At 41.8% G+C, this 16,774-nt stretch overlaps 1 protein-coding gene and 1 long non-coding RNA gene across 5 annotated transcripts; both read right to left on the bottom strand.

Annotated features, from left to right (window-relative positions):
* Positions 1-11,959: 11,959 nt before the first annotated feature.
* On the bottom strand, positions 11,960-14,390 carry LOC112231141. Of its 4 annotated transcripts, none has more exons than XR_006080739.1 (5): positions 14,141-14,390; positions 13,661-13,937; positions 12,608-13,345; positions 12,459-12,530; positions 11,960-12,280 (listed from the first exon to the last, which is right to left on the bottom strand). It is a non-coding gene; the product is annotated as an uncharacterized LOC112231141 (long non-coding RNA). The 4 variants fall into 4 exon arrangements; XR_006080738.1 differs by having other exon boundaries at positions 12,459-13,345; positions 13,661-13,763; positions 13,853-13,937; positions 14,141-14,388; XR_006080740.1 differs by having other exon boundaries at positions 12,459-13,345; positions 13,661-13,748; positions 13,853-13,937; positions 14,141-14,387.
* A 747-nt stretch (positions 14,391-15,137) lies between these two features.
* Positions 15,138-15,434, bottom strand: LOC112230586 (60S ribosomal protein L37a-like). Its single transcript, XM_024396856.2, has one exon. The coding sequence runs from the start codon at positions 15,417-15,419 to the stop codon at positions 15,153-15,155; it is 267 nt and encodes an 88-aa protein (XP_024252624.1). The 5' UTR covers positions 15,420-15,434; the 3' UTR covers positions 15,138-15,152.
* Positions 15,435-16,774: the final 1,340 nt, after the last annotated feature.

Here is a 16,774-nt window from a genome sequence, read left to right as displayed (position 1 = left end):
ATTTGATTCATACACTGATTCCAAGAACACAGGATGAGATGTTACTATCCTTTGTGCAAGCACTTCCAAGAGTTAATGAACAGTGAGCGTGGTGAAATTTGGGGAGCGCATCGTCAGTAGTGTACCTTTGGTTCCTAGGGTGTTTCGGCCTTTCACACTATACACCCTCCCCAAAGGCGGTCAGCGACAGGGTGATCAATCCTACGCTTGCGTCCCATTCCCAATTAGTCATAGGAGTTGCCTTGTTGTTGTTAGCCAACATCCCATGGGACTATGCATGGCAGGGGCGTCCTCCTCCCTGAGTCAAGCATTGTTGACCGCATACCTCCTGGCCCTCTCACTTCAGGGCCCAGCTGGGGTCTTTCCTCTTCATCCAGAGCCACTGACTGCTGCCTTCTGCCGCCTCCGATACAGCTTTGATTTCCGACCACTGGCTCTGGCCCTTAATTCCCAGGTCTCTAAGCAGTCTGGTTGTAGATGTTGCCACAAAACCTCTGCAGTCCACCTCCACTGGTTGGACTTCTGTGTTCCAGCCATGATGCCGTGCTTCGGCAGCTAGATCAGCATAGCGCAGATGTTTTCGCTCATAAGCCTCATCTACTGAGTCCTCCCAGGGTACTGTGAGCTCAATGATGAAGACCTTATTGAGCGAACGGGACCAGAGCACCATGTCAGGTCTTAGGGTGGTGGTTGCGATCTCCGGAGGAAACGCAAGTTGCCGGCCAATGTCAGCTAACATTTTCCAGTCGCGGGCCAAGCACAGCTGGTCTCGCTCTAATGGTGTAGAGCCGCTCTTCGGTGGTTTAGCCCCTTCGTGGACAAAGTTTGTCCGTAAGGAGTGTGATGGTGCTGTGGGTGGTAGGGAGTTGGTGGCAGCTCGCTTGTCCTCCAGGGCGGACGCAAGGTTTTTAAGGACTTGGTTGTGACGCCAAGTGTAGCGTCCTTGGGTGAGGCTTGTACTGGCTTGTCTGGCTGGCATGTTTTCATTTTAAGCAGGCCTTCCCTTATCTACACTGAAATAATATTTCAGTAGTCCTCGAGCGATTATTACATTTAAAAAAAATCATAACCCTTGTGGTTGTATATGTATTTCCTACTGTAGGATACAACAAAAGGTTGAACTAACAAATACCATCAATGGATACGTTACAATGTACTATAATGAACACCTTGTGAAACAGTCTGGTAATATTTAAGATATAAATCTATCAAAGTTGGTATTTTTTTTGGTAAGTGTCAATTTACTTTAGGATCTTTTTGTATACTCACATGGCAATCAGACTGAACTACTGAATTCTGGTGTATGGAATAGAGAGGAGGTGGGTGCTGTATTGTTACTGTAATTTAATTATGCCAATGTGCTTTCATCAATTGAAAGCCCTTAATCTATTTTATGAGAATTTGTAAGATTTCTTGTTTGCTTAAAATAGACGCAGACCAGTCTTTCAATAATAGGTAATAGAATTTATTCTCGGAGCGCGCTGCCACTTAATCACATGCAGCAGTTTATATACAGATCATGACGTCATTTCACTGCTTTAACAGAATCCCCTCTCGACCGGGACAAAGTAAGGTGAAAAGTTCATTCTAACTTACTAACACACTCCCAGAACTTTTGACCCCTCAACATTATCGATCACCACTAAACTGACAGTTTTAATTAACAGAAACCTTAGGAATGCACTCACTGCCTTATCTAAAAACCCCAGAGCTAAGTTTCAGAAGGGTCAACCATAGGCTAACGACCTTATGTGTTTACACAGTCCACAACCCATTTGTTTCTGCCTAGTTGGAATGGTGTTCATTAACTTTTTATTACTCCTTGTCCGTGTCACACAATCCCTCCTTATGAACTCCTATTGTTAATCACTTATAAAACAGCGCATAAGTTTACTTAGTTACAATTCTATTTAAAATGGGGATATTGTTTATTCATTTATCCATAATAATTTCAACATGTATGGATGGTAGGTTCTGCCTGTCACTTGTTCTCAACAGGCAGTCAGTATTGGAAGGGGGACTCGGAGACTGCAAGTCCAGGCACTGCTGCTCTCTTTGTTCTGAGTGTTTGCTGTGATACTGTTTTTAGTTAATCTGTGTATCTCACATTATGTGCAGAGTATGATAGTTTTCTCGCTCTTTCTTAGCAGAGAATGACATTACATCATCGACAGCTACTGTTACTGTCATAAAAAGTTGGAGGGTGGTTGATAATGGAGGACATCAGGGGGATCCATGCCTGGGTGTTAGGCAGAACCCCTAGGTCCTGGGGAACAGGAGCTGAGTAAAGGGAACCGGGTAGGCGACAGATGTAAACAAGCCATCACACAGGTTACAGGTTGATCAGGTATGTAAAAATGGTTATTGAATGATTTAATTAAAATGTTTGATTTGACATGCAATAATGTTAATGGCAGACAAATGTATTTTCTTACATTATTAGGCCAGAAATGTGCTATACATTTAATTACATACATACAGCCGAGAAGAACTATTAAATATCAGAGCGGCGGTAACTCACCAGCATAACGACCAGGAATACGACTTTCCCGATGCGGATCCTTTGTTCGCACCCTCCAGGGCAATTAAAGTGATTCCAGAGGCCGACCCAAAACAACGCTGGTGGTTTAGAGGTACTCGGGGTGATCTTCTTCTAGTCCGACTTAGTAGGCGCGCACACCACCCATCGCTTCTGAGTATATTACTCGCTAACGTTCAGTCTCTGGATAATACAGTTGATGAGCGCAGGGCGAGAGTTTCTTTTCAGAGAGCCATCAGGGATTGTAACATACTCTGTTTCACGGAGACATGGCTCTCGGGATAAACTATCAGAGTCGGTCCAGCCAGTTTGGTTCTCAGTTCATCGCGCACACAGGAATAAAAATATCTCCGGGAAGAAGGGCGGTGGTGTATGTTTCATGTTTAACGACTCATGGTGTAATTGTGATAACATACAGGAACTCAAGTCCTTTTGTTCACCCGACCTAGAATACCTCACAATCAAATGCCGACTGTATTATCTCCCAAGATAATTTTCTTTGGTTATAGTCACGGGCGTGTATATCCCTCCTCAAGCTGATACCACGACGGACCTCAAAGAACTTCACTGGGCTTTATGCAAACTGCATCCGGGATGCCTACAAGGCTCTCCTCCGCCCACCTTTCAGCAAATCTGACCAGAACTCCATTTTGCTCCTCCCTTCCTATAAGCAGAAACTCAGCACGCGTACTACCTGTTTAAGGACTATTCAACGCTGGTCTGACCAATCGGAAACCACGTTTTAAGATTGTTTTAATTGCGAGGACTGGAATATGTTCCGGGTAGCTTCCTAGAATAATATTGACGTGTATATAATCATACGGTGACGGAGTTTATCAGGAAGTGTATAGATGTTGTACCCACTGACTATTAAAACCTACCCTAACTAGAAACTGGACTAACTGCTTTTGCAGTCTAACGCTATGAGAATAAAACAGTGCCACAGACACTGCCTGCTACCAAGGACTGTGGGCTCTCCTTCTCCGTGGCTGACGTGAGTAAGACATTTTAAGCATGTTAACCCTCGCAAGGCTGCCGGCACAGACGACATCCCTAGCCACATCCTCAGAGCATGCGCAGACCCGCAGGCTGGTGTGTTTACGGAATATTCAATCTCTTCCTATCCCAGTCAGCTGTCCCCAAATGCTTCAAGATGGCCACCATTGTTCCTGTGCAAAGGTAACTGAACTAAATAACTATCGCCCCCATAGCACTCACTTTTGTCATCATGAAGTGCTTTGAAAGACTAGGATCATTTCACCTCTACCGTATCTGTCACCCTAGACCCACTTTAATTTTCTTACCGCCTCCAATAGATCCAAACTGCCCTATCCCATCTGGACAAGAGGAATGCCTATGTAAAAATGCTGTTCATTGACTATAGCTCAGCATTCAACACCATAGTACCCTCCAAGCTCATCATTAAGCTCGAGGCCATGGGTCTGAACCCCGCCCTGCGCAACTGGGTCCTGGACTTCCTGACGGGCTGCCCCCAGGTGGTGAAAATAGGAAACATCTCCACTTTGCTGATCCTCAACACTAGGGCCCCACAAGGGTGTGGGCTCAGCCCTCCTGTACTCCCTGTTCACACATGACTGCATGGCTAAGCACGCCTCCAAGTCAATCATCAAGTTTGCAGATGACAGAACAGTAGTAGACAATGGCGAGACAGCCTACAGGGAGGAGGTGAGGGTTCTGGGAGTGTGGTGTCACACTCCCAGAACCCCCCCCTATCCACATCGACACGACCGCAGTAGTATCCGTCAAGGGACTTGCCCATGGCAGTCTCGTTGGTCCGCTCATCCAAAACTGGAGTCACCATACATCTACACATTCACATGATATATTAAACTCCGTGTCAATTTTGGAAAAAAATATAAAATTACTGGAGGCCTATGAGAAACAATGCTACAATCATTACATTATTAACCACTAACATGTACGCTAACATTGCTTGAAACCAACTAGCCTAGAGCTAACTAGCATTTTGCCAAGCTAAATGTTGTTAGCATCAGGCTAGAGAACTGTTAAATGCAATTTTTCTACAAATATTAACTAACACATTTTATCGTGACATCACATATTTATATATATATAATACCTCAAGTAAACTGAGCCTTTGTTCATCGAAAAAAACAACAATTGGATCAAAAGCGTGGTTAAAAAAAGTACAGAAAGTTTGGACGCCATCTTAATACCATCTTACATGTAAACCATTAGCAACCAAGTCAACCTTCATTACTTACAATGGGGAAAATACCAACCAGTTTTTCACAGTTAAAACCTGTTTGGGATAGGGGGCAGCATTTTCACATTTGGATGAATAAGGTGCCCAGAGTAAACTGCCTGCCACTCAGTCCCAGTTGCTAATATATGCATATTATTGGTGATTTGGATAGAAAACACTTTCTAAAACTGTTTGAATGATGTCTGTGAGTGTAACCGAACTCATATGGCAGGCAAAAACCTGAGAAAAATCCAACCAGGAAATGGGAAATCTGAGGTTTGTAGTTCAACTCTTGGCCTATCGACTACACAGTGTATATGGGGTCATATTGCACTTCCCAAGGCTTCCACTAGATGTCAACAGTCTTTAGAACCTTGTTTGATGCTTCTACTGTAAAGGAGGGGGTAATGAAAGGAGAATGAGTTAGTGGTCTGTCAGAGTGCCACGAGCTGGCCATGCACGTTCATGTGAGTTAGCTTGAGTTCCATTGCATTTCTGAAGACAAAGGAATTCTCCGGTTGGAACATTATTGAAGATTTATGATAAAAACATCCGAAAGATTGATTCTATACTTCGTTTGACATGTTTCTATGGACTGTAATGGAACTTTTTGACTTTTCGTCTGAACTAAGCGATCGCGCATTGAGCATTTGGATTACTGGGCTAAACGCACAAACAAAAAGGAGGTATTTGGACATAAAGATTAACTTTATCGAATAAATCAAACTTATTTTGGAACTGGGATTCCTGGGAGTGCATTCTGATGAAGATCATCAAAGGTAAGTGAATATTTATAATGCTATTTCTGACTTCTGTTGACTCCAACATGGCGGATATCTGTTTGGCTTGATTTGTTGTCTGAGCGCCGTACTCAGATTATTGCATGGTTTGCTTTTTCCGTAAAGTTTTTAAAAAATCTGACACAGCGGTTGCATTAAGGAGAAGAACATCTCTAATTCTGTGAATAACACTTGTATCTTATATTAAATTTTATGTTGACTATTTCTGTAAATTGATGTGGCTCTCTGCAAAATCACCGGATGTTTTGGAAGCAAAACATTACTGAAAGCGCCAATGTAAACTGAGATTTCTGGATATAAATATGCACTTTATCGAACAAAACATACATGCATTGTGTAACATGAAGTCCTATGAGTGCCATCAAAGGTTAGTGATTCATTTGATCTCTATTTCGGCTTTTTGTGACTCCTCTCTTTGGCTGGAAAATGGCTGTGTTTTTGTGACTAGGCTCTGACATAACATAATCATATGTTGTGCTTTCGCTGTAAAGCCTTTTTGAAATCGGACACGATAGATTGACAAGTACAATACACCAAATGAAAAACTTCTTGTTAATGTATGAAAGTAACATATTTCCCAAAAATATTTTCCAATTTCGCTCTCTGCCTTTTCAGTGGAATGTTGTCGTGGGGTGCTGCTAGCGGAACCCCTAGCCATAAAAAGTTTTTAAAGCTCCCTCCAATTGCCTTCAAACATCACCAAACTCATGGACTATGTAGTTAACCATGTTACCTCAATATTTTGAGTCATATTGCACTTTTGCACATTTACATACTTGAATTAATAGGGTATAATGATGAGATGGAAAAACGTTAGTTTTCAGTAGAACGCATTCTCCAAGATTGAAGAAGAAACCTCCAAGATCTCACTAACACACTCCATTGACTCACAGCTCTCCCTAGCAGCAGTAATCATATACATACATTCAATGTAAATACCTGTGTGGCCTTGAAAATTATGCAAGGGATGGCTCCATAAAATAACAAACAAAATAAAACAAAAAATATGAGCATTGTTGAAGGAATTCTAAATTCCTCTGTTTTAATTCCCAATCATAATTAAACACTCTGTCAATGCATTAAGGGTTTGTAAGACCCTTATTTTATAAGAATGGACAGAGCCCCGGTCTTAAATCAGGTAACAGCGTTTAATTCAAGAGTACTGCCTTCATACACATTTTACCACAGGTTATAAACTGAAAATGACATCAGCGTTTTCTAAATGTTCTATCTCCTGACACTGGCAGAGAGGCCCTATAGTTCTCAAGCCTTCCCTCCTCGCCTAAAGTCACGGTCAGTCAGTGTAGATAGTTCATTCATTTGTACCAAGGCATTGTTCTAAACTCCTGACTACATTATATACAATTGGAAATGGGAGCAAGAGAAAATTCATACATGTACAGTACATAATAGCATTTGGACTAGTCAGTCCTGATTTGAAATGTATACATAATTAGTCAACATTGATATAAATTCCCTTAACAGCATACATATTTGTGTCACGTATACACATGGCATATGCTTGGGTATCACCTTGACATCTCTGATCTGCTTGCCTCAATAAATTAATGCTAGAACATTGGTAGCTAGAATTAGCTATTTATGACCCGTTTCAGGAAACTAGGGGTACGTCACGGGTCACTACTTCAGAGGAGAATGTTTGAATGTAATCTTTCTTTTTTGATCAAAATGAGAGAGCCATTTCCTTGGCTAGCTATAGCCTAATGTTAGCTACCTAACATTGCACCTGGTTGGTTAGCTACCTGCAGATTCATGCAGGGCAGTAACGTCATGAGTTGGGATTATGGTTCACTGTTTACCTAGCTAGCTACATGTCTTAACAAAAGACTCACCTATGCAAGTATCCATTTCGGGTGCGATCGTAAATTCATTCGATGTACTCTGATTTCAAAGCACTCTCGTCTGAGTGTGCCAGAGTGCAGAATAACTGATAAATGTATGCATGCTCAACACCCATTGAATATGGCCGGTGTCAGTAAACGTAGGCAAAAAAAGCGCAATTCAGTTGTTGCCAGCAGCACAATTAGTCACCAACGCTTTGGATAACATAAACAGCCTAAACAGCTCTGCCAGGATGAGTAAAATAGTCAGAGTGGGGTGTTTAGTTGGCCTTATCTCAACCACCTTCACCTGGAATGCTTTTCCAACAGTCTTTAAGGAGTTCCCACATATGCTGAGCACTTGTTGGCTACATTTCCTTTTCTCTGCGGTCCAACTCATCCCAAACCATCTCAATTGGGTTGATGTCTGATTGTGGAGGCCAGGTCATCTGATGCAGCACTCCATCACTCTCCTTCTTGGTCAAATAGCCCTTACACAGCCTGGAGGTGTATTGGGTCATTGTCCTTTTGAAAAACAAATGACAGTCCCACTAAGTGCAAACCAGATGGGATATCGGTGCAGAATGCTGTGGTAGCCATGCTGGTTCAGTGTGCCTTGAAGTCTAAGTAAATAGACTGTCACCATCAAAGCGCCCTCACACCTCCTCCTCCATGCTTCACGGTGGGAACCACACAATGCGGAGATCATCCATTCACCTATTCTGCGTCTCACAAAGACATGGAGGTTGGAACTAAAAATCTCAAATTTGGATTCATTAGACCAAGGGAGAAATTTCCACTGGTCTAATGTCCATTGCTCATGTTTCTTGGCCCAAGCAAGTCTCTTATTATTATTGGTGTCCTTTTAATAGTGGTTTCCTTTCAGCAATTTGACCATGGAGACCTGATTCACGCCGTCTCCTCTGAACAGTTGATGTTGAGATATGTCAGTTCAAGTAACAATGTGAAGCCTTTATTTGGGCTGCAATCTAAGGTGCAGTTAACTCTAATGAACTTATCCTCTGCAGCAGAGGTAACTCTGGGTCTTCCTTTCCTGTGGCAGTCCTCATGAGAGCCAGTTTCATCATTGTGCTTGATTGCACAACATTTTTCAAAATGACTGACCTTCATGTCTTAAAGTAATAATGGACTGTCGTTTCTCTTTACTTATTTGAGCTGTTCGTGCCATAATATGGACTTGGTCTTTTACCAAATAGGGCTATCTTCTGTATACCCACCCTACCTTGTCACAACACAACTGATTGGCTCAAACACATTGAGAAGGTAAGAAATTCCACAAAATAACTTTTTACAAATTGAAATACATTCCAGGTGACTACCTCAAGAAGCTGGTTGAGAGGGTGCAAAGCTGTCAAGGCAAAAGGGTGGCTACTTTGAAGAATTTAACATTTGTTTAACACATTTTTGGTTACTACATGATTCCATATGTTATTTCATAGTTTGTCTTCACTATTATTCTACAATGTAGAAAATAGTAAAAAATTAAATAAAACCCTGGAATGAGGTGTCAACTTTTGATGGGTACTGTATTCGATAACACCACGTGTATATTTTAATTTACAATTTAATTAATCCATTAAATAAATGATACTAGCACATCAAATTGCGTTATTGTACATTAGCCTACTCCCCTATCGACACATTATATAATATTGCCTCCGTGGGAGGCGGTGAAAAAGTTTAACTTTAAAAATAAAAATAAACATTTTTTAAGTTGAACTTTTTCCAAAGGCGACCGCTGGGCGATGACCAATCATATCGAGTGGTTCCCATGACGAAATTGACGCTATGCGACCCAAGGCTGGATACGTTCTTCAAAGATGGCTGACAAAAATGATGGAAGCAAATGTAAGTGATTATAACGTAATAACGAATCATGCAAAAACAATGTACATTTGACAGGAATATGTTAATGTAGAGACAAACGAGTATACATTTTTTAAATCAAAGTTAATTGACGAAAATCGCGATTTAGCAAGCTAGCTGACTAGCTAACATTAGCCAGCTTGCTGGCTAGCTTTATGGGTGTTGTGACACGAGTATGAAATTGTAATTATGGTTGTTTAATGTTTTAGGGACTCCTGAAACAACCAGCAAACCAGGCTGTCGTCTTGTGAAACAGTGGCTGTAAAGAATCTAGCTAGCTAAAGCATTTACTGCAAATTGAAAGAACTTGAGAGCCCATCATAGCTAGTTGTATCAATTTCAAAACAGTCTGAATGACAAATGAATCCTATGGATTGAGTAGAATATACACTGCTCAAAAAAATAAAGGGAACACTTAAACAACACAATGTAACACCAAGTCAATCACACTTCTGTGAAATCAAACTGTCCACTTAGGAAGCAACACTGATTGACAATACATTTCACATGCTGTTGTGCAAATGGAATAGACAACAGGTGGAAATTATAGGCAATTAGCAAGACACCCCCAATAAAGAGGTGGTTCTGCAGTTGGTGACCACAGACCACTTCTCAGTTCCTATGCTTCCTGGCTGATGTTTTGGTCACTTTTGAATGCTGGCGGTGCTTTCATTCTAGTGGTAGCATGAGACGGAGTCTACAACCCACACAAGTGGCTCAGGTAGTGCAGCTCATCCAGGATGGCACATCAATGCGAGCTGTGGCAAGAAGGTTTGCTGTGTCTGTCAGCGTAGTGTCCAGAGCATGGAGGCGCTACCAGGAGACAGGCCAGTACATCAGGAGACTTGGAGGAGGCCGTAGGAGGGCAACAACCCAGCAGCAGGACCGCTACCTCCGCCTTTGTGCAAGGAGGAGCAGGAGGAGCACTGCCAGAGCCCTGCAAAATGACTTCCAGCAGGCCACAAATGTGCATGTGTCTGCTCAAACGGTCAGAAACAGACTCCATGAGGGTGGTATGAGGGCCCAACGTCCACAGGTGGGGGTTGTGCTTACAGCCCAACACCGTGCAGGACGTTTGGCATTTGCCAGAGAACACCAAGATTGGCAAATTCGCCACTGGCGCCCTGTGCTCTTCACAGATGAAAGCAGGTTCACACTGAGCACATGTGACAGAGTCTGGAGACGCCGTGGAGAACATTCTGCTGCCTGCAACGTCCTCCAGCATGACTGGTTTGGCGGTGGGTCAGTCATGGTGTGGGGTGGCATTTCTTTGGGGGGCCGCACAGCCCTCCATGTGCTCGCCAGAGGTAGCCTGACTGCCATTAGGTACCGAGATGAGATCCTCAGACCCCTTGTGAGACCATATGCTGGTGCGGTTGGCCCTGGGTTCCTCCTAATGCAAGACAATGCTAGACCTCATGTGGCTGGAGTGTGTCAGCAGTTCCTGCAAGAGGAAGGCATTGATGCTATGGACTGGCCCGCCCGTTCCCCAGACCTGAATCCAATTAAGCACATCTGGGACATCATGTCTCGCTCCATCCACCAACGCCACATTGCACCACAAACTCTCCAGGAGTTGGCGGATGCTTTAGTCCAGGTCTGGGAGGAGATCCCTCAGGAGACCATCCGCCACCTCATCAGGAGCATTCCCAGGCGTTGTAGGGAGGTCATACAGGCACGTGGAGGCCACACACACTACTGAGCCTCATTTTGACTTGTTTTAAGGCCATTACATCAAAGTTGGATCAGCCTGTAGTGTGGTTTTCTACTTTAATTTTGAGTGTGACTCCAAATCCAGACCTCCATGGGTTGATACATTTGATTTCCATTGATCATTTGTGTGATTTTGTTGTCAGCACATTCAACTATGTAAAGAAAAAAGTATTTAAAAAATAACATTTCATTCAGATCTAGGATGTGTTATTTTAGTGTTCCCTTTATTTTTTTGAGCAGTGTAATATAACTTTGTGCCAAGGATGTCTAGTTTTGCACACTTTGTACAAAATAATAAAATGCAGTACGGGATATTTCTCAACGTAGCTCTTTATTAGCTAGCTATAACTGGCATGTTCACGTATCGCCAACCAGGCTCAAACTGACCATGACCTAACCATTTGGATGGTCTTAACCAATCATAGCACAGTATGAGATGGCGGTAAAATGCATCCAATTACAATTCCGTATGTTTACACATATGAATATTACAAAGGATGCAAGTTGTATATACATGTAGTGATTACCATGCATGAGTTCCCCACATTTAATATATTCACTGATCATGTACTCTACCTTGGCAAATAAAGGTGCAGTTCAGGTATGAATGTCTTGAGATTATCCAATACCAGGAGTATCACATTCCTGTCTTTGTATTATGCTGTGTCTTCATGTATGTATTACAATTATACACCACAACAGTGTTAACCAATCTTGGTCCTGGGACATCAATGGTTACACATTGTAACTAAGACTAGAAACCAGATTTAACTAGTTAAAGACTGATTTGTAATTCATATATACATAAGTATAATTTACAAAACAGTACACTAAACTTCCTATGCATTATGTAAATAGTCTAAAACCGGTTCATCTCCATATCTAATGCCCTTCATCTGCATTGATCTGATAAACACAGGATAGGTGTAGTATTTCATCAAATGAGACTTAATTTCAATTTGAAACACTTTATTGAAAGCAGTTCATTATCCAAGTGTTATCAATACAAGTTCAATCTGTACTTCAATGCATATCTGTTATGCATTATAATAAGAGAGGAAGAAAGGTGGCAAGAGAGGTGTAAAAGGGAAAGAGGTAAGAACATATGCTGCCTTCCCCTGCTCCTATGATTAATGAATCACAGTGCAACCCAAATATTCTCTCAGTTCATCACAATTACATAAGTGTCTCTAGTCAGCCCGAAGGTTATCTTAAAAGCGGGTGAGGTAGCGATGATGGGACTGGGGGTTGGCATCCTCTCACATCAAAACATCTGCAGATGTAGAGAGCATGTTTATGCCGTGTGTTTTTATTTTTTAATTCTAACATTGTTAGTCATAATAATCAGGAGGTGAAATGCAAAACTGACCTTGGATCATTAACTCTGATATTTCAATGTAAAGCATCTCTTTAATAATACTTCCTATTGACCTTACCAAGTGACCTCTCACCTCTTATCATGCTGTGCCCTCGATGTAGCCAGTTCAGATGCGGGAGGGGTTCACCAACACAGCTGATATAACCTAGAGGATTTAAAATTAGAGAAATTAAGGTAGTTAAAGGGACAGTGTTCAACAGGAATCTGTGTGTGTCGCCTCACCTGGTGTCCACACCACACTAAGTGGCTGCAGAGTACTTTATGCTGAAAAACATGAACGAACACACGAGGACAAACAATATAGCATAGTTATAGAAATAGTCAAGTGTCTTGCTATTCTCCATGGTTGGCTCTTTTGCCCATTCTTTGAAGGTGGAAGGAGCCACAGTTATACACCTGAGCCTGGTACAACACAATCTCACAATCAGATTGATACATGTGTGTAGATGTGGGTTATAGGGTTTCGAATACCCATATTGATTTAAAAAAATAAAATAAAAATAGCTTGTTTTGTTTTTGTACAGACATCACACCCTTACCTAAACAGTACCCTCACCTGAGAAGTAGAAATCAAAGCGAGAGAAACTGGGAATTGAATAACTGCAGTTGACATAGCTAAGTAAATGGAAAAATACTCTTATTGCAATGTGAATGGCTCTTAAAGAGCCTTTGGTTGTGCATAGTGTAGTCTATGGTGTTGCCAGGGAACAACTCCCTCTTTGAAGAAGTAGGAAGTGAAGACCTCCTGCACACGGATTGCCTCTCTTGCTGCGTTGTTGGACCCCATCCTTGAAACATCCTGCAGACTTCTCCTCTGGCACACAGCGGCGAGCTGCAGATCCCCTCCTGGTCCTCGTGTCCATCCTCATGAAGTTATGCAGAACACAGGTAGCCATCACACACCTGAATTCCTCCAGAATGCAGTCCCAGATGGCCCTGGTCACCCAACCTTGCAGTGCCCTACATGTTAACCGTTTTGAAGGAATCTCGAGTTACAAGATATTTGTAGGAATATGGAAGACAATGTAATTATTAGACTTTTACATCACCAGGTCATTGTGGATTACTAAAGTATAATATCCCTGATGACAAATCATGATAACATTGGATTGATAGATGCATGGGCACACATATGTGAATGTGTAGTATGTGACAATAACAGGATCATATCAAGGATAGCATCACAAATGAATACATAAATACCACTTGAAGCTTGATGATGAGTTGATCATTTGAATCAGCTGTGCAGTGCTAAGGCAAAAACAAAATGTGCACCTCTTTGAGTCTCCAGGACCAGGACTGAGAACCACTGCTCTTCATGTGTATACAGGCTTTCATAGCTCTCTTTATCTGAGGACAGAACCTCACAAGAAACAGACTTCATTATAGTCAAATTAGACCGCACTGAATATTAAGTTAATATTATCTCCATCCTCACTTTTAGGGACAGGAACTACACAAAAGTACCTGTCCTATCCAGAATAGCCTGCTCTCTCACTGACAGTTGGGGCTGCTATCCTTTCACCCTCCTCCATGGTTGTTAGCTAGCTACCTACAAATGCATTTGGAGTTTATTTTTTACAGTGATAAATACAGGTGGTGATATTTCATTCACTTAGCTAGCTATATAGTATGTGAAGTTGGCTAGGTAGCTAGCTAGCCAACTAACGTTAGCAGTTCATTTGAGTTAGCCTGCACTGTAGCTAGTTAGCTAATAAAACATTTTTTTTACATTTTCGAAATGTATTTACTTACTTTAATAGGTTCTCCCAGCCATGTGGCCAATTGGAAACAGGGCTGCAAAATATGTTTGTCACCAGAGCGTTTTAAAGGATATTACTATTGAACGATGTACCCATTTAATAACCAGACCTTCATACAAACTTGTTACGCTGAATTCTTGACGCACAGTCGAACATGCTGCTATATGCTACTATCACGCCCACAAGCGAATCACAATGGGCGACTTAAGCGGCACGCGGAAATGTACCACTTTCTTTTCTTTCTTTTATATTATTATTTTTTGGACCAATAACATTTTATTTTTTTACTCCCCAAATACAGGTACAAGCTTGTCGCATCATACCCAAGACTCAAGGCTGTAATCGCTACTAAAGGTGCTTCAAGAAAGCTCGGGATTTGAGTAAAGGGTCTGAATACTTATGTAAATGTGATTTAGTTTTGTTTCTTTTTTTTCTTTCTCCAAAAGCCTTTCTTTGCTTTGTCATTATGGGGTAGTGTGTCAATTGAGGGGAAAAAAACGATTAAATCCATTTTAAAATAAGTCTTTAACATAACAAAATGTCTGAATACTTTCCAAATGCACTGTAACCCATCAGTCAGACCCCATCAATTAATCACTCTTATCTGCATGTCCAGCCCTTATATTGAGCTTCACAATTAAGTGTTTTACCATGTTATCTTCTGTAATGTTTCCACTGCATTCGTTTTGGATGAGCTTTTCATTGCTTTTAAGAGCTTGTTAATCATACAGAAAACCAATGGAACAAACTAGAAGTCTGGAGCTCCAACAATATATATTTTTTAAAGGGGCTAGAAGTGGGACTGTAGGAGTTAATATCAGCGCCAAGTAACATTCAGACCCTCAAGTGGCAGGCAACACACAGGGCTGTACTAACAGCAACACAAGTTGTACAAGTAGACTCCGGTGTTCCGCTCCAGACTGCTTTTTATTGTGGTAGATGTTCGACACAGCGTCCAGGTCAAACTGTACACAAAAGTGACAGTTTGATTCTCCGGTAACAGTCTACTGGTCTTTCAGCTCCTTCAGTATCCTGATGGCCGACTTCACCGTGACTGCAGACTTCGTGTTGTGTGTCCAGGCGCCTCCAGCAACAGTCTTCATGCAGGACCCACAGTGCCAGATACCAACTGCCCTCCTCTTCATCTTAGTCTTGCCACAGAAGGAGCAGGTGTACTTGGCGTGCTGGCTGATCTCAATCTTCTTCACCATCTTCCTGAACGACGTGCCGTATTTACCCACGATCCCCACCTTCTTGGTGCGCTTGGCCATTGTAGTTCTGGAGACGTAGGTCCAAAAAGCAATGTACCGCTTTCTAATGTACATTCACGGTCGCCAGGTGTACGGTGTTTCCTCCGACACATTGGTGCGGCTGGCTTCCGGGTTAAGCGGGCATTGTGTCAAGAAGCAGTGTGGCTTGGCAGGGTCGTATTTCGAAGAACACACGGCTCTCGACCTTCGCCTCTCCCGAGTCCGTACGGGAGTTGCACTGATGGGACAAGACTGTAACTACCAATTGGGGAGAAAAAGGGATAACAAACAATTTTACATTTACACTTGATTGAGGTAGGGACATCCCAAGGATCCCGAATACCACAGACCCTCTGGACATATTTTCTAGGCCATTAGCGATAACAGGAAATACACAAGTCGTAGGCTACACTATAGCTCAAGGTGGCTACTTCGGAATGGCGGCTTGCACGGGAAAAACGGTACGTTTCTAAAATGTATGGTTGATTTAATTAATGTAAGGGCCATTCCGCCGAATCGGTGCCTTTTCCGTCCCCAGGACATTACATGCATAAATATGCATGTAAAGTATCTGTATAATACATTATATTATCAAGCAAAGTGTAATGCACATGGTCCTAATTGCAATTTGAAGATCCACAATGTACATCCTTAATAAAAAAACTACCTAGAACACTGAAAAAATTTGATTTTAGCCCGTCCCCACTACACTTCACCATTAAATATAATGATAAGAAACAAACAAATCTTTTTATTTTTTATTATTTTGTGACTCTTTTTCCAATTTTCTTTTTCCAATTTAGACATAAAATACAATACAGCCCTGTTACCCTGACACATTCCCCCCTCAACTTTGGGACATTCCACAAGTCACATGATCAACAGGAAGTAGCATCATTTGAGTCTCCTGATGCCATGGGAAGACCAAAAGTAAGTTCTCTCACTCTTTTTATCATATTGTAAGTATGACTGAGAATGTCAATCTCAATGTACAGTCCTATTTTTTTTTTTTTAAAGATAGATTTTGGAAACCACTTGAAGGTGCTAAGTGTTCTCATGCTATTAACATTGATGCCATGTGGCTACATTTCATGTATTTGCTAATGCTGTGAGAAGTTTGAATAAAATAGCCATTTTAAATGTGTATCTGGTATTTCACATTGATACATTATAATACTATTCTCTTGGTTTTTAGTTTTACAGTTGGAATTACTGAAGGTGTTTTCAGTTTTGAAATGTGAACACATTACTTACAGGGAGCCAATCGATTAAGTGCTGCAGAGAAGCAGCGGCGCTATCGTGCTCGACGCGATGCCGACCCAGAAAGGAGAGACAGATACTTGAAGAAGGAACAGCAGAAATACAGGTAGGATATA

This window comes from Oncorhynchus tshawytscha, linkage group LG33 (assembly GCF_018296145.1).
Source record: "Oncorhynchus tshawytscha isolate Ot180627B linkage group LG33, Otsh_v2.0, whole genome shotgun sequence".
NCBI classification, from domain to species: domain Eukaryota; kingdom Metazoa; phylum Chordata; class Actinopteri; order Salmoniformes; family Salmonidae; genus Oncorhynchus; species Oncorhynchus tshawytscha.
The sequence above is the reverse complement of the archived record's forward strand: the minus strand, read 5'-3'. Positions and strand labels throughout refer to the sequence as shown.

Coding starts and splice junctions, on each gene's coding strand:
- LOC112230586 (XM_024396856.2), bottom strand. CDS start 15,419: ATGGCCAAGCGCACCAAGAAGGTGGGGATCGTGGGTAAATACGGCACG.